We start from the raw sequence: 16,040 nt of genomic DNA on the forward strand, positions 1-16,040 counted from the left end.
AGCAGAGCTGCCAGTATCAGCAAATTGGAAGGGAACAGCTTCCCCTATTCCCAGGAAGGAGGGCTGGTGGGCAGGGTAAGTCCGGCAAGTTCTTCAGATAGTTGCATGGGTATTTCTTTGTTCGTAACAGCTTTCAAGTGAATTTTGGGAGTGAGCTGTACCACAGTGGTACAGTGGGTTTAAGCCCAACCACACAAACCCAAAACACACAGACAGGGCCACATCAGCTCCTCCCAAGCCCTCGGTTGGCTGAGGGGAGAGGAGATGTACCAGCCACCCCGGGAAGATGCAGTCTGAGGTAAGCAGTACCCCGTGGTACGTACCTCGTCTCTGGAGACCGAGCTGATTTCCGCTGCTAGGGATTCAGAGAAGGAGGCTGAGAAGAGGTTCTTGGCTCCCTGGATGCTCAAGTTAATGATCTGTCCGTTCAGTTCATCGTTCTGCTCCTTCAGGTTCCTGTTATCCTGTTCACAACAGACAAACCAGATGCTGCTGAAGCACATGGTGCCCTCAAAGCAGATCCGGTTGGGGAAGGCAGGGGCTTTTGTCCTAACCAGCGGCTCACACAGTGCGGGGAACAGTGCATGGTCTCCTGCCTCAGTCTCGGCAGAGCCTGGAGAACCTCTGGAAACATGGGATATGCTGGGGAGATCCAGGGGCCACATCAGAGAAGAGGGCTCTTGAGTGTACACATGCTGTCCTTCAGAAGAAGGAGCCAACTTCTCCCGTCCCAGGACAGGAGAGCAAGCAAGCAGTGGGCTGCCAGATCCACAGTCAGCTCCTCAGGAGGCAGCCCCCGGGCCTCCACTGACCACTCCACGGTGTCAGGGAATCAACATCCCCTTTTGCAGACTGAGCAGCCAAGACGCTTCCCTCCCTGCCCAGTCCTGCATACCTGCTTGAGCTGCTTGATCTCTTGCTCCAGCTCCGTCTCTCGCGTCCTGCTGTTGTACTCCTGGAGCCCCATGCTGCTGCTCCTGCCTCTTCGCTGCTCAGCTTCCAGTTTGAAGAGTTGCAAGTGCTCGAGCTGTTTCCTGAGGTCCTCAATGAGCTACAGCGCATGGGAAGAGCACAACTGAGCACTGCATCCCCTGCAAGTCCAGTAGCTCGCACTGGTCATGGCTGGTGTGACAGATGGGCTGTCCCCCACCTGGGAGCAATCCCATCAATTGCTGCAGCAGAATTAACAGACCCTTTCTTGGGGGGCACACAGTTTCCCCTTCCTCCCCCATGCCTCTAGCAAACAGGAGAGGGGGAGCTACTTAAATACATGAGAGCAGCCCTGGAAGGACTTTGTTGGAGCACCAAAGCCGCTGGCTCTGGGTCTGCAATAGCAGACAGCCCCCCCCCAGCAATGCAGGCACCTGCTTGGGCAGCTCCCTCCTGCCACAGCACCGTGAATCCCTGTCTCACCCGAGTGCTCTCAGAATCACCACAACGACAATAATTTCCACTTTGAGGCCCAAAGCTCCTTTCCTACCACAACAGCAAGCCCGGCTTGAGCCTCCAGCTGGAATTACCAACCACAGACACCTGGAAGGGGCCAGAGAGAGACCGTGTTTCTGCCCCCAAGCACGCAGAAGCTGGCAGCTCTCACTCAAGCAGCCTCGCACCCCTCTCCTCCTGCATGCTAACGCCTGCTGACACCACGTGCCATTGTCACAGTGCTTCTGCCACCGCTCCTTTGATGCGGAAGAGAAACGGGCCCCAGGGGAACGGGCCAGGGTGGCACAACCCCACTGGGTTTGCAGATGCAGGCAAATCAACAGATGTTACATAGTTAAGCTGCTGTACTACCTTTCTCTGCCCAGGCAGGACCAAATGCTCCAGTTATACCTATTTCTGGAGAGGCTGCCAAGGCCAGCCTCCCCACACAGCCCTAATTTCGGAGGCTAGCAGGACAGGGCTGTGGCAGGCAGCCCCGGCTCTACTTACCTCCTGCGTTGATTCCTTCTCCTTCTGAAACTGGTGCCTCTCCTGACTCAGCCTGTCCCCCATCTTCCTCTTTTTCTCCTGCTCCTCTGTAAGCTGCACAGTGAGGTCTTCAATCTCATCCAGCAGCTTCTGCTTCTCCTGTAACCACACGAAAGGGGAGAGTCATAGGGCCTGTCTTCTTTCAGTGCTGCCAGGGCTCTTCCCACTTGCTCAAGGACACGGCGCATGCTGAGCACCGCAGGGAAGGCTCTTCTCGCTGACGCATTCGGATGCTCTGCCTGCTGGGATTTCATTTGCTGTCTGAAGGCTTCAGAGCCCGAGTGCTTTGGCAGCAGCAAGAAGAGCCACACACCAAAATAGCACTGCTAAGAGAGAGGTAATAAGAGATAACTCAAGAATAAATGCACACAGGCAAATACCCACATTTGTGCAGCTTTCTGGGCAGCGTGATCCTGGCATGGGACATGGCTTGGGTGGGACTGGGGCCAGCACAGGGACTACAGGTCAAGAAGAGACATTAAATCATAACGCTCCTTAGGTCTGAATTTCAGAAAAGCCATGAATCCAGGATCTTAAGCCACTTTAGGGATGCTCATTCTCGGTTTCAGATACGAAAGAATTTAACTGAGGACTGACCCAAGAAAGAATATGACCAGTTCAAGCAAGGATGTGAAACATACAGCCCAGCTCTCCTGCTTTGTCCCCTTCCTGTACTCAAAGCTTTGGCAGAACATTTGAGATAGCAGGTTAAAGCTTGTCACTTGGTGACAACAGCCCTGTGCAGGACACTTCCCTGTACAGCAGCACACTTCTGCCTATGACCACTTCACCTCCTCCCCAGGCTCACAGCTTCCAGCCTGGCTCTCACCGTGAGGAAGGTTTTGGCTTTCAGAAAGGCAAAAAAAAGCCACAAGACCCCAGCAAATGCTGGTGCTGGATGGCCCATGCCACGAAGAGGTAAGGAGCAGCTCTGAGGAGAAGCTCGAGCTGCTGGGTCTGGGGTGTCCTGCTCTGTGGAGCAGAGCACCAAAAGCACCACACCAGCAGGAAACGCAATGCTGACAACAAAATCCTGATTTCAGACAACAGACAAGACAGCAGTTCATCAGCAGGGCTTCTCTCCTCAGCAGGGAGGGGCAGCAATTGCACCTCTCGCTCCTTAATCCCGTTAACCGTGGAGAAAAGCAGCACTGCTCTGCAGAGAGATTAAGGATCAAAACCAACTTTGTGTGGCTGAACACACCTAGGCAGGAAATTTATCCTCAGACCCACAGTGGTTTTTCCTATCCCCAGCCTCAATGCACTGCGCTTACAAGGTCTTGGCAGACGAAGACCACTTCGTTGTGGCCACATCAGGTAAAGATAGAGCTGCAGTGCTCTCCTGCAGGCCCAAAGACTGCAAGTGGATGAAACACTTGAGGGCCTTCGGCTAGTCAGAGAGGTTTGATTTCACTTAAATTTTCATCTTACATCTGCCACAAGCTCAAACAGAAACAAAACACGGCCTTTGTACCAGATATTACATCTGTAACCCACATTCTCTCAAAAAAATTAGGATCTTGTCCATCCCACGGAGACTGTGGCACCTCGACGAGCCTCCCACTCCAGCCCTGTCAGCAACTGCACGGCCTTGAATCCTGAGCAGGGCGAGAAGGGCTATCTGGGAGATAACACAGCATTGTGAAGACTCAACTCGCAAATGCTGGCAAGGGTCTATCTGCCCGGGCAGGATGCAGAGATGAAGCATGCCTGCTCCTCTTCCTCCCTTGCAGCAGACTGTCCCACTGCGGGCTGTGGCCGCAGGGATGGGGACAAGCTTCCACAAGAGGGCACGAGTCCCCTCCTAAGCAGCCAGGACAGGGCTGCCAGCTGCACTGTCGCAGATTTATTAGGGGTTTGTTAATCCCAGCTTCCAAGCCAAACACTGGGAACCTGCACAGATTGCGGTATGGGATAGTTCTGGTCTGAGGCGAGGTCTGCGGGGACTGGAAGGCAGAAGCAGCTGATTTCTTCGTTACATTAAACGGATCTCACATAGACCTTTCATGTAAATGAGAATTTCGGCCTCAGCCATGTAAGGCAGCACGTGGGAACCCAGAAACACAACTCCAGCTTGGGCACCCCAAGCACACACGGGCCTCACCTCCTCAAGTCTTTCAATGTTAGCTTTTAAACAAGGGACACAGGATCTCAGCTCGCTGTTCTCATCATCTAGTTGCTGCAGCCTGCAAAAGTAAAGAGATGTGTAAGAAACTCACCCAAGCATCCCAAGTGTAGGAGACTTGGTTGAAACGTCACTAGGAATATTAAACCAGGACCTGCTGAGGGCAAGCCAGCAGGGATTTATTTTTTCAAAGCAAACCCTAAGAGTTCCATTATTTCTACTCCCAGGGGAAAAAGCGAGGCATCCACATGATTTCTAGCAAGTCTGCTGTCCGGTGCCATGCCCTTCTCAACCAGCTCCAACACTATCCTTTAGGCCAAGGGCTTCATCAGTCCATGGGCAAGCCTCAACACTAGGCCCCAAAAAGAAGACACATTGCCTGGGCAGAGTCAGAGCAGGGGTTCAGAGAGGGCTTTAGCTTTGCATCCTTCAGGCAAAGTAACATCAATTTGTCATGGTAATTGTCCTACTACAAGCCTGGTAAAAAAACCCACTGCCTTCATCTTTCATTTACTGCAAGGGTTGAACAATAGCAAAACGCATTCTGGAAAAGCAGAAAAAACCCTGTCAAATAAATGAAACTTCTCCCATACCACTTTTTTCTTTGGAAGCCAACAAGGTGGCATGAAGCATCCTATCCGGGATATTGCCTTTTGGAAAACTCTTCCTTCCCACATATTTGCTTGTTTCCATGAAGGTGGAAAACATCTGAGCATCAAACATACTTCCATGGGTCATTCATGGGAACAAGCACGAACAAACGACCTCTTCATTCACACGCTGTGGGGCAGGCGCACGGATAGAGAATGTGAGCTAAATTTAAACTGCATCAGGGAAATTCAAATAAAGAGTCTGAGGCTATGTTTACAGAGGAGCTTGATTTTGCAACGACGGTAGGAGAAGTAGCCAAAACTCAGGGTTTATAATGACTTTAGTTACACCTTAAACCAAGTTAAACTTGCTGCCTGCTACACTTTGTCTCCCCAAAGGCTGCAGCTGCGAAGTGGCAACCTGTACACATATTCCAGTGTGTACATGTGGGTCCAGGAGACCTGCCACCACCCAGCCCTGCCCCAGCCCCACCTGGCCTGTAGGTTCTCAATCTCAATGCTCTTCTCCCTCTCCATTTTGCTCAGCAGCTCCCTCTGCTTCTTGATCTCCTCCAGGAGTGTTTGGTCAGCTCTCAGCTCCTGCTCCTTCAGCTGTTCCTCGAGAGCATTTGCTCTGCGGAGAGGAGAGAGAGGATTAACCCTTCCTGATGGCTCACCCCCGGCACGTTGCCATCCCAAGGGATGGATCAGACCCTCTTCCCAGCCTTCCTCCCACTGCACAGGAGAGCTGGGAGAAGCAGACTGTAAAATAGAGTGAGCTTTCAGAGAAAGTACACTTATCGGCATCTCAAGCAGCAGGTGTATGAGGGCTTCACTTCGTCCCAGCAGATGCAGTGGGAAAGCAACATGGTCCATGAAACCCCCAAGGACACTACTGCTGACCCACATGACAGTCAAATAAAAAAAGTCAGGAGGTACATGCTGGTATAGTCTCTGTCTAGTTTTAAGTCTCCAGGCTGCATCAAAACCCTTTTTAAGGAGGAGGCCAACAAGGGGGTGAGGTGAGGGTGAAAGGACAGTAATAATTTTCTAGCCCCTGGCCTGTGGGTCACAGTCACAACATCACTCAGAACAAGCTACTTAATCAGAATCTCATAGAATCATTGAATCATTTAGGTTGGATGAGACCTTTAAGGTCATCAAAACCAACTGTAAATCCCAGGGTTGTGGTTTCACCTGTAGCAACCATGGCAGAGAAATTCTCCTTCAGCTATTTCTAGCATTTTGGGCTCCTTTATTCTGCCCTGAAGTAGTCTTCTCTTCTCTGGGCAATGAGACAACAGCCCCAGTCCTCCTCCTTTTCACTCTCTCATGTCCCCAACAAAAAAATATGGGATCTGCAGGTCAACCTTCTCTGTGTGCCAGCATAACAGCAATTTACACGTGGTCCTGAGACTGTGACAGTGCAGGCAGTGGCCGTGTTTGCTCAGGCGGGGCAGAGGTATTTGCCAGCACGCCTACCTGCCCTCTGGAGCAGTCAGAGGTAGCCCATGTCGCTGCGCTGCAGTAAATCACCCAACCCCAGCAGCGGTCCAAGAGCTGAGGTCTGCTAGGAGGCTGGTGTGCTGGAGTTTATGCAATAGCTTTGCATAGGCAGGTGGGGAAGGCTTTTGCCAGATGAACCTATTCTTCAACCAGCAAAGAGTACACTCGGGGCTTTACTTGATTGAAAGCTGACTGACACTTCTGGGCCAAGGAGCTAAAGTGAAAACATTTCCCTCGCTGCAAAGTTTATCAGGGCTTAGAGAAACCTTTGTTTGAATGCTCGGTTCCCTGACACGATTGTTACTTAACAGTCTTACAGCCCTATAGATAAACTCCTGCTGGGTTTATCTGCTGAGGGTAAATACACTGCTGGAAGAGAGAAGCCTGCCAGCTTAGTAAAGACAGTGATTACATCAAATGAGATCCAAAGGGCTACACCCCAGCCAGGATCCAAAAGCAACAGGATCAAGGCTGGCTGTGGGGAGGGTAGACATGGGTAGTAGGGCCCCTACTGTACCTTCCACCCAGACCTAATGGGTGAAATAAGGGCCAGAAAGAGTCCATATAGACCAAGTATGAAGCATATATCCTCCCTGAATGGGAAGCTCTCCAAGAAGCATGACCCCCCTGCAGTCCTCTGAGCCAACCCCTGCAGCTCCAGAGCTCCACAGAGACCTTTCAGGATGCAGGCGTGGGGCAGGGAAGCACATAAAAAAAGATATTAAAAAAAAAGATCTAAAAAGCAGCATTATAGCTACTTCTGCTACTTCTGCTATATCTGAGCAGAACGCGGCAAAGGAGGTATTTGCCATTTGTCCTGGCTGAGCTGCAAGCCATTTCCTGCACTCCTAGGAATTTGCCAGAGACCCAGAAAAGTGCGTGCAGGATGCTGCGATCCCACACATGGCCCTCATTCAGAGAAGGCAGCCTGAATCCCAGCTAGATTTAACCACAGCTGCCCTCTGCCAGGGCAGGATTGAATTGTCAAGTGCAGAGCTGTGAAGCTTTCCTGCTATTTTCTGTCTCCCTCCTCTCCTGCTGTCTCCTTTCTCCACATGCTCTGGCAGCTCCTGCCTGCCGTCAGGCAGGCAGCTGGGCCGCGGGGAAGGCACGGGCTGCTGTAGTACACGGAGGGGGAAAAGGCACCACAGGCGATGCTAAGCTTCATTTTGACCATGGCACAAGCCCGGCTCCCTTACCTGTGCACGAGCTGCAGGTTTTCCTGCTTGAGGCGGCTGTGCTGCTCGCCATTAGCAGCCGTGTCCTTCTCCAGCTCCGTCACCCGCTTCTCCAGAAAGACTACCTGTGCAACACGAGAGGGGAGGATCAGCTGCCCGTGCTTAAACCCGCTGGCAAAGCGGCACCAAGTACCAGAGCAACTCCCCCCACCTCCAGCATACCATGCAGGTGCTCCCTGCTCGCTTTGAGGCTGCCTCAGTTTGATGCACGGATTCAGAGCCGGTCACCCTGATGCAGCTCCTGGCATTACCTGTGTCCTGCTCTTCAGCACACAAGGCAGCCTGAGCTGCAGGAGCCATCACTAGGGCTTGCTCCTGGGCAAGCTACTTAAAAATAGATGGTTGCCACCGGAATCAGGTAGCCATGCCTCAATTTAAAGCATCCTTTTAAAACATCCTTTTACACCCTGGTTTTGATGTCTCCCATGTACCAATACAGAGCCAAATGCTTCACTCTTTCCTTTCTTCATACCCTTCATGATGATGTCCTACATGGAGGTCCAGAGGGAAAGACCCCAGCTGGATCACCAGAGCTCTGCTGCATCCAAGTGCAGACCTGAGGCTGGGGATAAGCACCTGCTGCCTGAAACAGGACTGAAAGACCTTGAGTTCACAGCTATACGTAAATAAAGTCACATAAGAGGAAACAATGCTAGCTGGTGGGAAAGGATCAGAGATGAGTATTTTCTCCCTGTACCTATGAGGGGCTCATTTCAGCTGTATTTGCATTTTCATTCACTTTCCCCAAATAGTGCACAACTTTGAATTGAAGAGCAAAGGGGGCTGGGGGTGCCCCTCTACTTCCCACCCAAGTAGGAGTGTGGGTGGGTGGGGAACCGCAGGAGGACAGAGTTCGTGGTCCCAAAAATCCCATTTATACCCATACAAGAACAATCAGGAAAGACAGGCAATTAGGAGCATGTCTGCAAAAACCCAATCATTGCTCTGGGGAGAAGGGCAAGTGACATACAAGTGTATTAAAAAAGAAACATGCGGAGACACAAGGCCTTTTCCAGAAGTACACACGTGGTTTCCCAAGCCAGATGCCTTAAGGAATGCAAGTGTTTTATTCAACTTTCAGACTTGGAAAAATGTTGATTTTTCATTCTTTTTTTAAAGGTCTGCTATGCATTATAATTATATCCGAGTGCAGCCACACACATATGTATTTCTCTTCCACATGCTGCTCCATGCAGCTCTCTATTCGTGATTCCAGAATTAAAAAGTCATTTTCAAGGAGTTTCAGGACTGCAACAGACATTTGCACAAGCCACAACTCACCTGTCTAACTTTCCTTCTTTCCCTTAGCTATTTTAGCTGGGGATGCTCAAACAAAAGCTTTCTTGTTCTCCTGCCAAGCTCCCATTTTGTCCTATAATCCTTTTCTCGTAACACCCCAGCAAAACCCAACAGGACCAGCACAAAATCAGCTTTATATCCTGACGGCATGAGCAGCAGCAGCAAGAGCGTGCCAAGGAACGGAAGTCCTTGTTTCACATCAGCCGACTGCTCATCTCCGAAAAACAGAATTTGAGAACATCTTATTACATGAAGCAGAAGTGAAAATACAGCCTGCAAACAGCTGTCAGCACAGCAGCACACCTCCACCCCCCAGGAGAAGGCACCAGTGCCACCTCCTGACTCAACACAGGACCTCTGCAACTCAACTCGGAGCGCTCTCATTCTCCATCCCCTCGATGTGGAGGGCTTCGTACGTCCCACCTGCACCGAGCTACCCAGTGCCAGCAGCGCAGTAAGAGAAGCTTCAGCCTAACTCTTGCCTGGGGATCTCGGAGCATTGCAAGCCACTACATGCTCCAGGATAGCGTAGACAGCATCAGTCTTACCTTGTCTGTGATGTCCTCTTCTGTGCACTCCAGCGTATCCCGGTAAGACTCCTCCATCACCCCCACGGACAGTGTGCTCGTCTGATGCAACTGTCTATAACACAGACAAACCACCCCAACCCACAGCAAAACGAACATTAGAGCGAACATTGCAGGACATGGCAATTTCAGACGACAACTGCTCTTGCAAGATACGGTCCTCTCTCTCCCCTCCTGAGCTGCGACCTCCCTTTCCAAGGGGATTTAACAGCACTGCTCCCTCTTGGGCTGCAGGATTTGCAGCAAAAGATGGCGCGGGCCAGGTCCTTCTTCACCACCACCAGCTCCAATGGGCAATGAAGCTCACTGCCCCAGTGCGCCCAGGGCTGAGCGGGTGGCTGCTTACCGGCTCAACGAACGTGCCCTGCCAGGGAAGCGCACACGTAGACACATGCTGCTGGGACTTCATACCATGATCATTTGTTCTTGCTCTTTGGAATGGGAAGAGATAAGAGCTCACTCTTTTCACTTTCTTTCTTTATGAATGTACCAAGGCTGTGTATTATCCAGCAAAGGACAGAGTACTCCGCTCTAGCCACTGATAAGGTTAATAAGAAGTGGGGGGCAGCGGGTGTAAAGGGAGGGAGGAGAGAAAAAAAAAACCCAAACCTGTTGTGAAACACCCCAGCCCACCTCCCTGCACCAGCCACGACAGCTGAGACTGAGCTAATCATTAGCAAGGCCTTGCAACACTGGTGTCCACAGCTTCGTGGCTATCTAAAGGACACCCCGCGGAGGGGCTGACCTGAACTTAATCCTTGTGGTATCACCGTAGATCAGCTCCATTGTCTCCTGGCACAAGAAACCACTATTGCCACAGGGAGGGATGGTTGTATTCCAGCTCTGTGAACCTCAGGCAGATGCTGCCTGGAGAAAAACCACTCTGCCTTCCCACTGTAACTCAAATGATGAGCAGCCTGATCTACCTTTGAAGCCAGCGCTGCTTTGAGCAGGAGGTGAATGAGAAAACCACAGAGGACTCTTTGAACCTCAGTTTTTCCTAGGGATTTGTAATGTGGGCTCTCAAATTCACCCTGCTACGCAATATGCTCATGCAAGTATTCATGAAGCGTAACTGGCATTTACCAAAGAGACCACAGCTGAGTACCAGCCTTATTTTGCATCCTCACCCTGAGTATATATTTAGATTCTAAAGTCTCAGGCACATTTGTCATTTAAATCATGCCAAGCACAACAGGGCCTAAGCAGCTGAGATTTCTTGGCACAACCAGAACCCAGTAACAAAAATCAGGAAAGAGCTCTTACCACAATAAAATCAATTTCCTAAAAGCAAATGTTTTGGTATTATTCAGTAATTACAGTATTTGCAACAAAGGGCTTTCTTTGGGCTGATCTTAAGGATCTGGCTCTACTTTGCAGCAAACGTGTTATCTCTCTCGTTATCACAAACTAAACTCGACTGCTCTTGAATTAACCAATATTTACCTAAGCCCACAACTTCCAGGCTCAGAAAAGCATCTTGCAAATGCAAAGGGCCAGGAAGGCTCGATCCCCCATAAGAGAGGGCATCTCCATTCCCAGAAGTTTAACTCAAATCTTCCCTAAATTTGCTCTGCCAGACATGGGACAAAAACTAGTCCTAAAACAGGAAACCTGGGGACAGGCTGCTCCCTTCAATCTTCTTTCCTGCCAGTGTTTTTAACAAAGATCTAGAAACTAAGATGACCGGAACTAGGAAATGTAATATCAAGGACCTGCTTCCTTGCCAGGAGAGGAAATCGTGCCAGGGGAGACTTGCTGAGCACAGGAAAATTGGAGAAGGGAAAGGTGTGAGAGCACACGGGAGGGAGAGGCATACAGAAGCTGCTCGGGTCAGTGCAGGGAGCAGACTGAGCGCCAGGGCACGGGGATACGAGCACCACCCAAATTGAGCTGCCTATTGCTTTGCAGCATCCTTGCTTTGCTCAGAAACAAGGAAAGAGAAAACCAACAAATGCAGAGGGCAATCTCCCTCACCCCCGAGCAGGGCAGAGGCTGGCAGGACAGCTAAGGTGAGCCTCAATATATTCTTAAAAGCACGATGACATGGGAACAGGAGGGATGGTGAAGGTGGGGAAGGAAAGACAAGCACCAGGTGCCATCGAGAAGGGAGGGACCCTCTGCCCCAGCGATTCAGAGCAAACTCCGCAGCTTTTCCTGTGCAGTCAGGGATAAAAATGCCCACAAGGAAAGGGTGACTGGCATCACACGAGATGGTCGCGCAGGACAGAAGCAGTGCAGCATTAAACTCCAGGGTGGGGTTACCTACAGCCAGCCCCCAGGAACTCCCCAAAGCCCCTGACGGAGCAGGGAAGGCTGCTCCTGCAAAGTCAAGTGCTGAGGATTACACTGAGCAAAGTAAAACAGAACCAAGAGACTTGTCTAAGGTGGCTGGCTTTTTTGGGGTGCTGCAGAAATCCCTCCAAGTGGGTATACTGACTGGTCCGGTCTTCTAGAGACCCACCATGGTGACACTGGGGAGGAGACAGCCCAGCCAAGCTGTCCAGAGGGACATGCCCTTCTAAAAACTCCTTCCCCACTCCACATTCCCCCCCTGCTGGGGCACTGGCAGGATGGAAGGGGAAAAGCACCCCTACTTTTGTTCTGGAAGAAATCAGGTTGACACCAGTCTCCAGCTGCATGCATGAGTGAGAAAACCCCATTTCAGAAAAACAGCTATTGCAAACTATATCAGAATTAAACCTGCTTTTCCCCAGCGCTATGCAACACACCCAGAAGTACAATATTGCAAGCTTATTTTGACAGTCTTCTTTCTGCAGGCCTGGCAGCTAGTACAGACGCCCCTCTCACCAAGCAGTAATAGGAGTATAAGCTTACCTTGCCACCTTCTTGCTTGAGAGTCTTTTATTTGGACTGCAAAATGAAGAAAAAACAGGAAAGAGTTAGGATAGCTGACAGTGGAGAGCAAGAGAAACAGGAAACTGCAAGTACTCTGGGGCACATCCTTTGCTATGGCAGGGGAGCGCCCACACGGCATGCACAGCCCGGCCACCCCCAGTAAAAGGCAGGCGAGGAAACCACTCACATATTGAACAATGCAGCGATAACAAACCAAATGGAATAACGCCACAGAAAACCTCACCACCTCCAGCAACGGTATCCTCTCACCGGCTGATCCCTGTCCTGAAAGCTGATCCCCGAGGAAAGTGCTAATAATAGCGGTGAGTTTGGTGGGCTTCAGCCTGGCGCCGACGGCAGACCAAGCTACGTCTCCTGCACCCCACATTACCCCAGCCCTCCCTTCCCCTGCTGCCCCCCCAGGAGCTCCCTGCCCAGCAGCTGGGGCACGGGGCACAGCTCCTGCCTCCAAACAGGCACTTCCATCCTTCTGCATGCTGGTTTGCACTTCTTACAAAGATTATTCTCACTATTAGGCTCTGGATCGCCAGAGAATTGCTGCCTACTTGCAGCTCAGAGATTTTAGAAGCTGTCAATCATTTCCCTTTCTGGATTTTAAGCACGGGCACTGTTATAATTGCTGGGAAGGGGTACGAGCTCTCCTTTGCACAGATAACTGACGGAGATCGCACACCCCGGCTCCATATATGCCCGAACCAGCTGCCGCCATACCACAGCGGTCAGGGTTTAGCTAATGCTCAACGTGACCCACAGTACTAACAGCCAAGGTCTGCGTTACCCTGCCCCTGCCCCTCGGGATGGGGCTGCAGGCTCTTCCCGCCGGGAAAAAAAAGCCTTTTGCAGAAACGGCGACTTGCTAAGATGCTTCTTCCAGTCCTTCAGTCGTGACTGATGCAGCTGCATGCTAGTGAAGCAAGTGGGGCTTGGATCTCACTCCTCATCTTCCACCCAAACACACACTGTTGTCAAACAGATGCCACTGGGACACATCACTGATACCAAATCATCACTGAACGATGGCAGTAAACACAGCTCTAGCCCGAGCGGAGAAGCAGCAATTGCATTCCCTGGTGCTTAGTTCAGTTTAAAGAAAAAATAAAAATAAAAATCATCTGGGAGTCCATTCCTGCCTAGAGCTGCAACAATTACATTAGTTCTTAGAAGGAGGAATTAAAAATAGCTGAGGACAATTTTCTTTTTAAAAAAAAAACAGTGACCAACCAGGGGCTGTTGTCAGGGTTACCAGCCCTCGTGTCAAAAGTGCATCCTCAAACCCCAGATTTCCAAGGAGTGCAAAAGCCGCTGCTGGCCAGGCTTCAAGGACGCTCGGCACCCGCCTGAGGGGAGGAGGTCAGGCCCTCGTTGTTTGCCAGCAATTGTAACAAGTCACGTATGTCCCAGCACTGGAGAGAGAAAAAAATATTTTTCTCTGCAAACAGCTTATCGGAAAGCAGTGCCGGCACCTGCGGGTGTCTCTGGAGAGGATGAGACACACAACCTCTGCTTCAAGGACACCAAAACAAAATATACTTTCACAAAACTGGCTCATCTCAAGCTCCTTGCGGATTTCTTCCCTGCCTTCTTGTGCCGTGGGCTTGGGTAGCAGTGCCCCAATGCTGGGACCAGGCTCCCCACCTTATTCCAAGTATAAAACACCGTATATACGCCCACAGCCTTCAAGACTGAGGTTGTTACATGGCGGCTTGGGCTTCACCCCAGCTGGTAGCATCCTCTGGAGCGGGTGTCTTCAGGCTTTGCCTCCCAGGCACGGTGCAAGTCTGCTTGGCCCAGATTTTGGTCCAGTTTCTGCTGCTCTTTTCGCTTGCAGTCTAGGACTTGTCCCCTTGCACTGAAGGCTTCACGCTGCTGGTGATGCTGGGAGTAAACAGGTCCTGCCACATTCTACATGCTGCATGGGGACACCTCTTGTGTCCTCACTGCAGAAAGGGTGGGTAATTGCCCCCCCCCCATTGGGTCAGTGTGCAGGAGCACTTGGAACAAATTTCCAGCAAATTTGTGCATATGAAACCCTGAACACAGACGGAGGAATCATACCTACTTGCCCTGAGCCCAAAGGGCACACATTAAATCAAAAATCTATGGAATTCCCACCATGACATCATGGGACAGGGAAGCTTCCTCTGGAAATCCCATCCATCATAGAAGGCTCTGAGGTGTTAGTTCAGCTCTGCAGGTAAATTTGGTGGAGAAAGCCTGAAATAGAGCGGGGCTATTGGCGTATCCAGGGAAGTCTAGTGTTCCCCTTAACTACATAACGCGAGACCCATCACTGACCCTAAGGCCTCCAACAGCAAAGGCAACTATTTACCCAAGAAGGAGAAAGGAAGAGAAGTACTTTTTCCATTAAAAAATTTAAGGTCAAGCTCCTATTTGTTTTCCAGTTGTCTTCCCATAGCTATATAGCCCAGGAGAGTTCCCATGTCACACTGTCCCGTAGAGGACAGATAGAGACCAAAAGCATGACGAAAACCGGGCTTGAAAAAGCACACCAGATGCGAGAAGAATGATTATCATTAATGCCGCCATCCTTCCACAGACTGCAAACAGGTCTGAAAAAATAAACAAATAGAATCCCTCCCCACTTGTCAAACGGGCAAGTCCAGCTGCTGGCTAGTAGACCTCAAATATTACGTTCAAAAACTTGTGAAGTTCCTACCCAAAGGCCCCAGCGTCTATCACGTCTACCCAGCTAGTGGTGGCACATAGGTGGGCAGGCAGCTGGCGAAGCTGGGTGAAACAAGATTTTACTGCTGCAAAGCGAAAGCGTCTACAGGAGAGGTCCCAAGTCACAGAGAGCAAGCTGATGTTTCCAGATTACTGCTGCAGTGGGAGGACGGGCTGTACCTACCCTTCCAGGTTGAACCAGCAACTCGGGCATGCCTCCACACTGGGCATTTTTGGCCAGAAGACCTGGCAGTCTTTTCCTTGGTGACAGAAATACTGTACATGATCAGCTTACGGCTTCAAGTCCCAATGCAAGGACTGCATTGCTCGGAGCGTGGAGAAGCACCCACCACTCAGCAGGACATGCAAAGAGGCTGCCCAGAGCAGAAGGGAAGACTCTCATTGTCTGCCAGCCTCCATGGCTCAGATTAAAGGAAACTTCTGCTCAGCCTCCATAACCTTATTACAACCTTTACCACCTGGAGAGGCTCACCTCGTTTGAAATTCATCCCCTTTCACAACCACAAATCAAGCAACGCACCAGCAAGGGAAAGCTGTGCGAGACAAGGAGAGTCTTCCCCTCCAGAACATCATTCCCAACACTGAAATGGCCACGCACAAGCTCAATTACCTATTCATTTCAAGATCATTCAGGCGAGCAGAAAGATCCTCGAGGCGGTTGATTTGTTTGTGGCACTGGCTACAGTAAAACTCAAATGCTTCATCTGCGATAATGCTGTGCAGTTTCGCAGCGAGCGGATTGGTGCTAGAGAAATCACAAGGGTCATTTTAACAGGACAGAACAGACAGGGCTGATTTTTGTCTGTGGCTTCCACAAGCTGAGCGTACATTTGGGCAGGGGAGCTTTTGGTGTGAGATACAAGACTTGCAATTAAAAAACTTCAGGGCAGACTGGGTCACCTCCCCTCTCGATTTCAGAAGTCAAATCACAGTCAATATGGAGTTGCTATAAATTAGCAGGACTTCCATCACCTTCCTCCCAGAGACTTATAGCAGCTGAGCTTGGCCCATGTTTCCGAACCCTTGGACCAGCCAGCTCTTGCGGAAGACCCCCTGAGTGCCCAGGGAAGGTGAGGTGCATGCTTTCCACAAACCTACAGAACTACAAGGTTTATTTTCCGACATGATTTTCCAA

The 16,040-nt window shown here is 50.6% G+C and overlaps 1 protein-coding gene across 5 annotated transcripts in view; it reads right to left on the minus strand.

The window, feature by feature from the left end:
* The window catches only part of RAB11FIP3 (RAB11 family interacting protein 3), an 80,482-nt gene that overhangs the window by 3,214 nt on the left and 61,228 nt on the right, over positions 1–16,040 (minus strand). For 4 of the 5 annotated variants that reach the window (XM_049791826.1, XM_049791830.1, XM_049791828.1 and 1 more), the window contains 9 exons: positions 15,516–15,650; positions 12,158–12,193; positions 9,281–9,374; positions 7,395–7,498; positions 5,183–5,323; positions 4,079–4,160; positions 1,936–2,073; positions 896–1,051; positions 324–464 (listed from right to left, as the gene is read on the minus strand). In XM_049791826.1, coding sequence (XP_049647783.1) covers positions 324–464; positions 896–1,051; positions 1,936–2,073; positions 4,079–4,160; positions 5,183–5,323; positions 7,395–7,498; positions 9,281–9,374; positions 12,158–12,193; positions 15,516–15,650 — 1,027 coding nt within the window. The remainder of the gene's footprint in view (positions 1–323; positions 465–895; positions 1,052–1,935; positions 2,074–4,078; positions 4,161–5,182; positions 5,324–7,394; positions 7,499–9,280; positions 9,375–12,157; positions 12,194–15,515; positions 15,651–16,040) is intronic. The other variant, XM_049791827.1, reaches the window with a different exon arrangement.

The sequence above is a fragment of the Accipiter gentilis genome, chromosome 33 (assembly GCF_929443795.1).
Source record: "Accipiter gentilis chromosome 33, bAccGen1.1, whole genome shotgun sequence".
Classification (NCBI taxonomy): Eukaryota; Metazoa; Chordata; class Aves; order Accipitriformes; family Accipitridae; genus Astur; species Astur gentilis.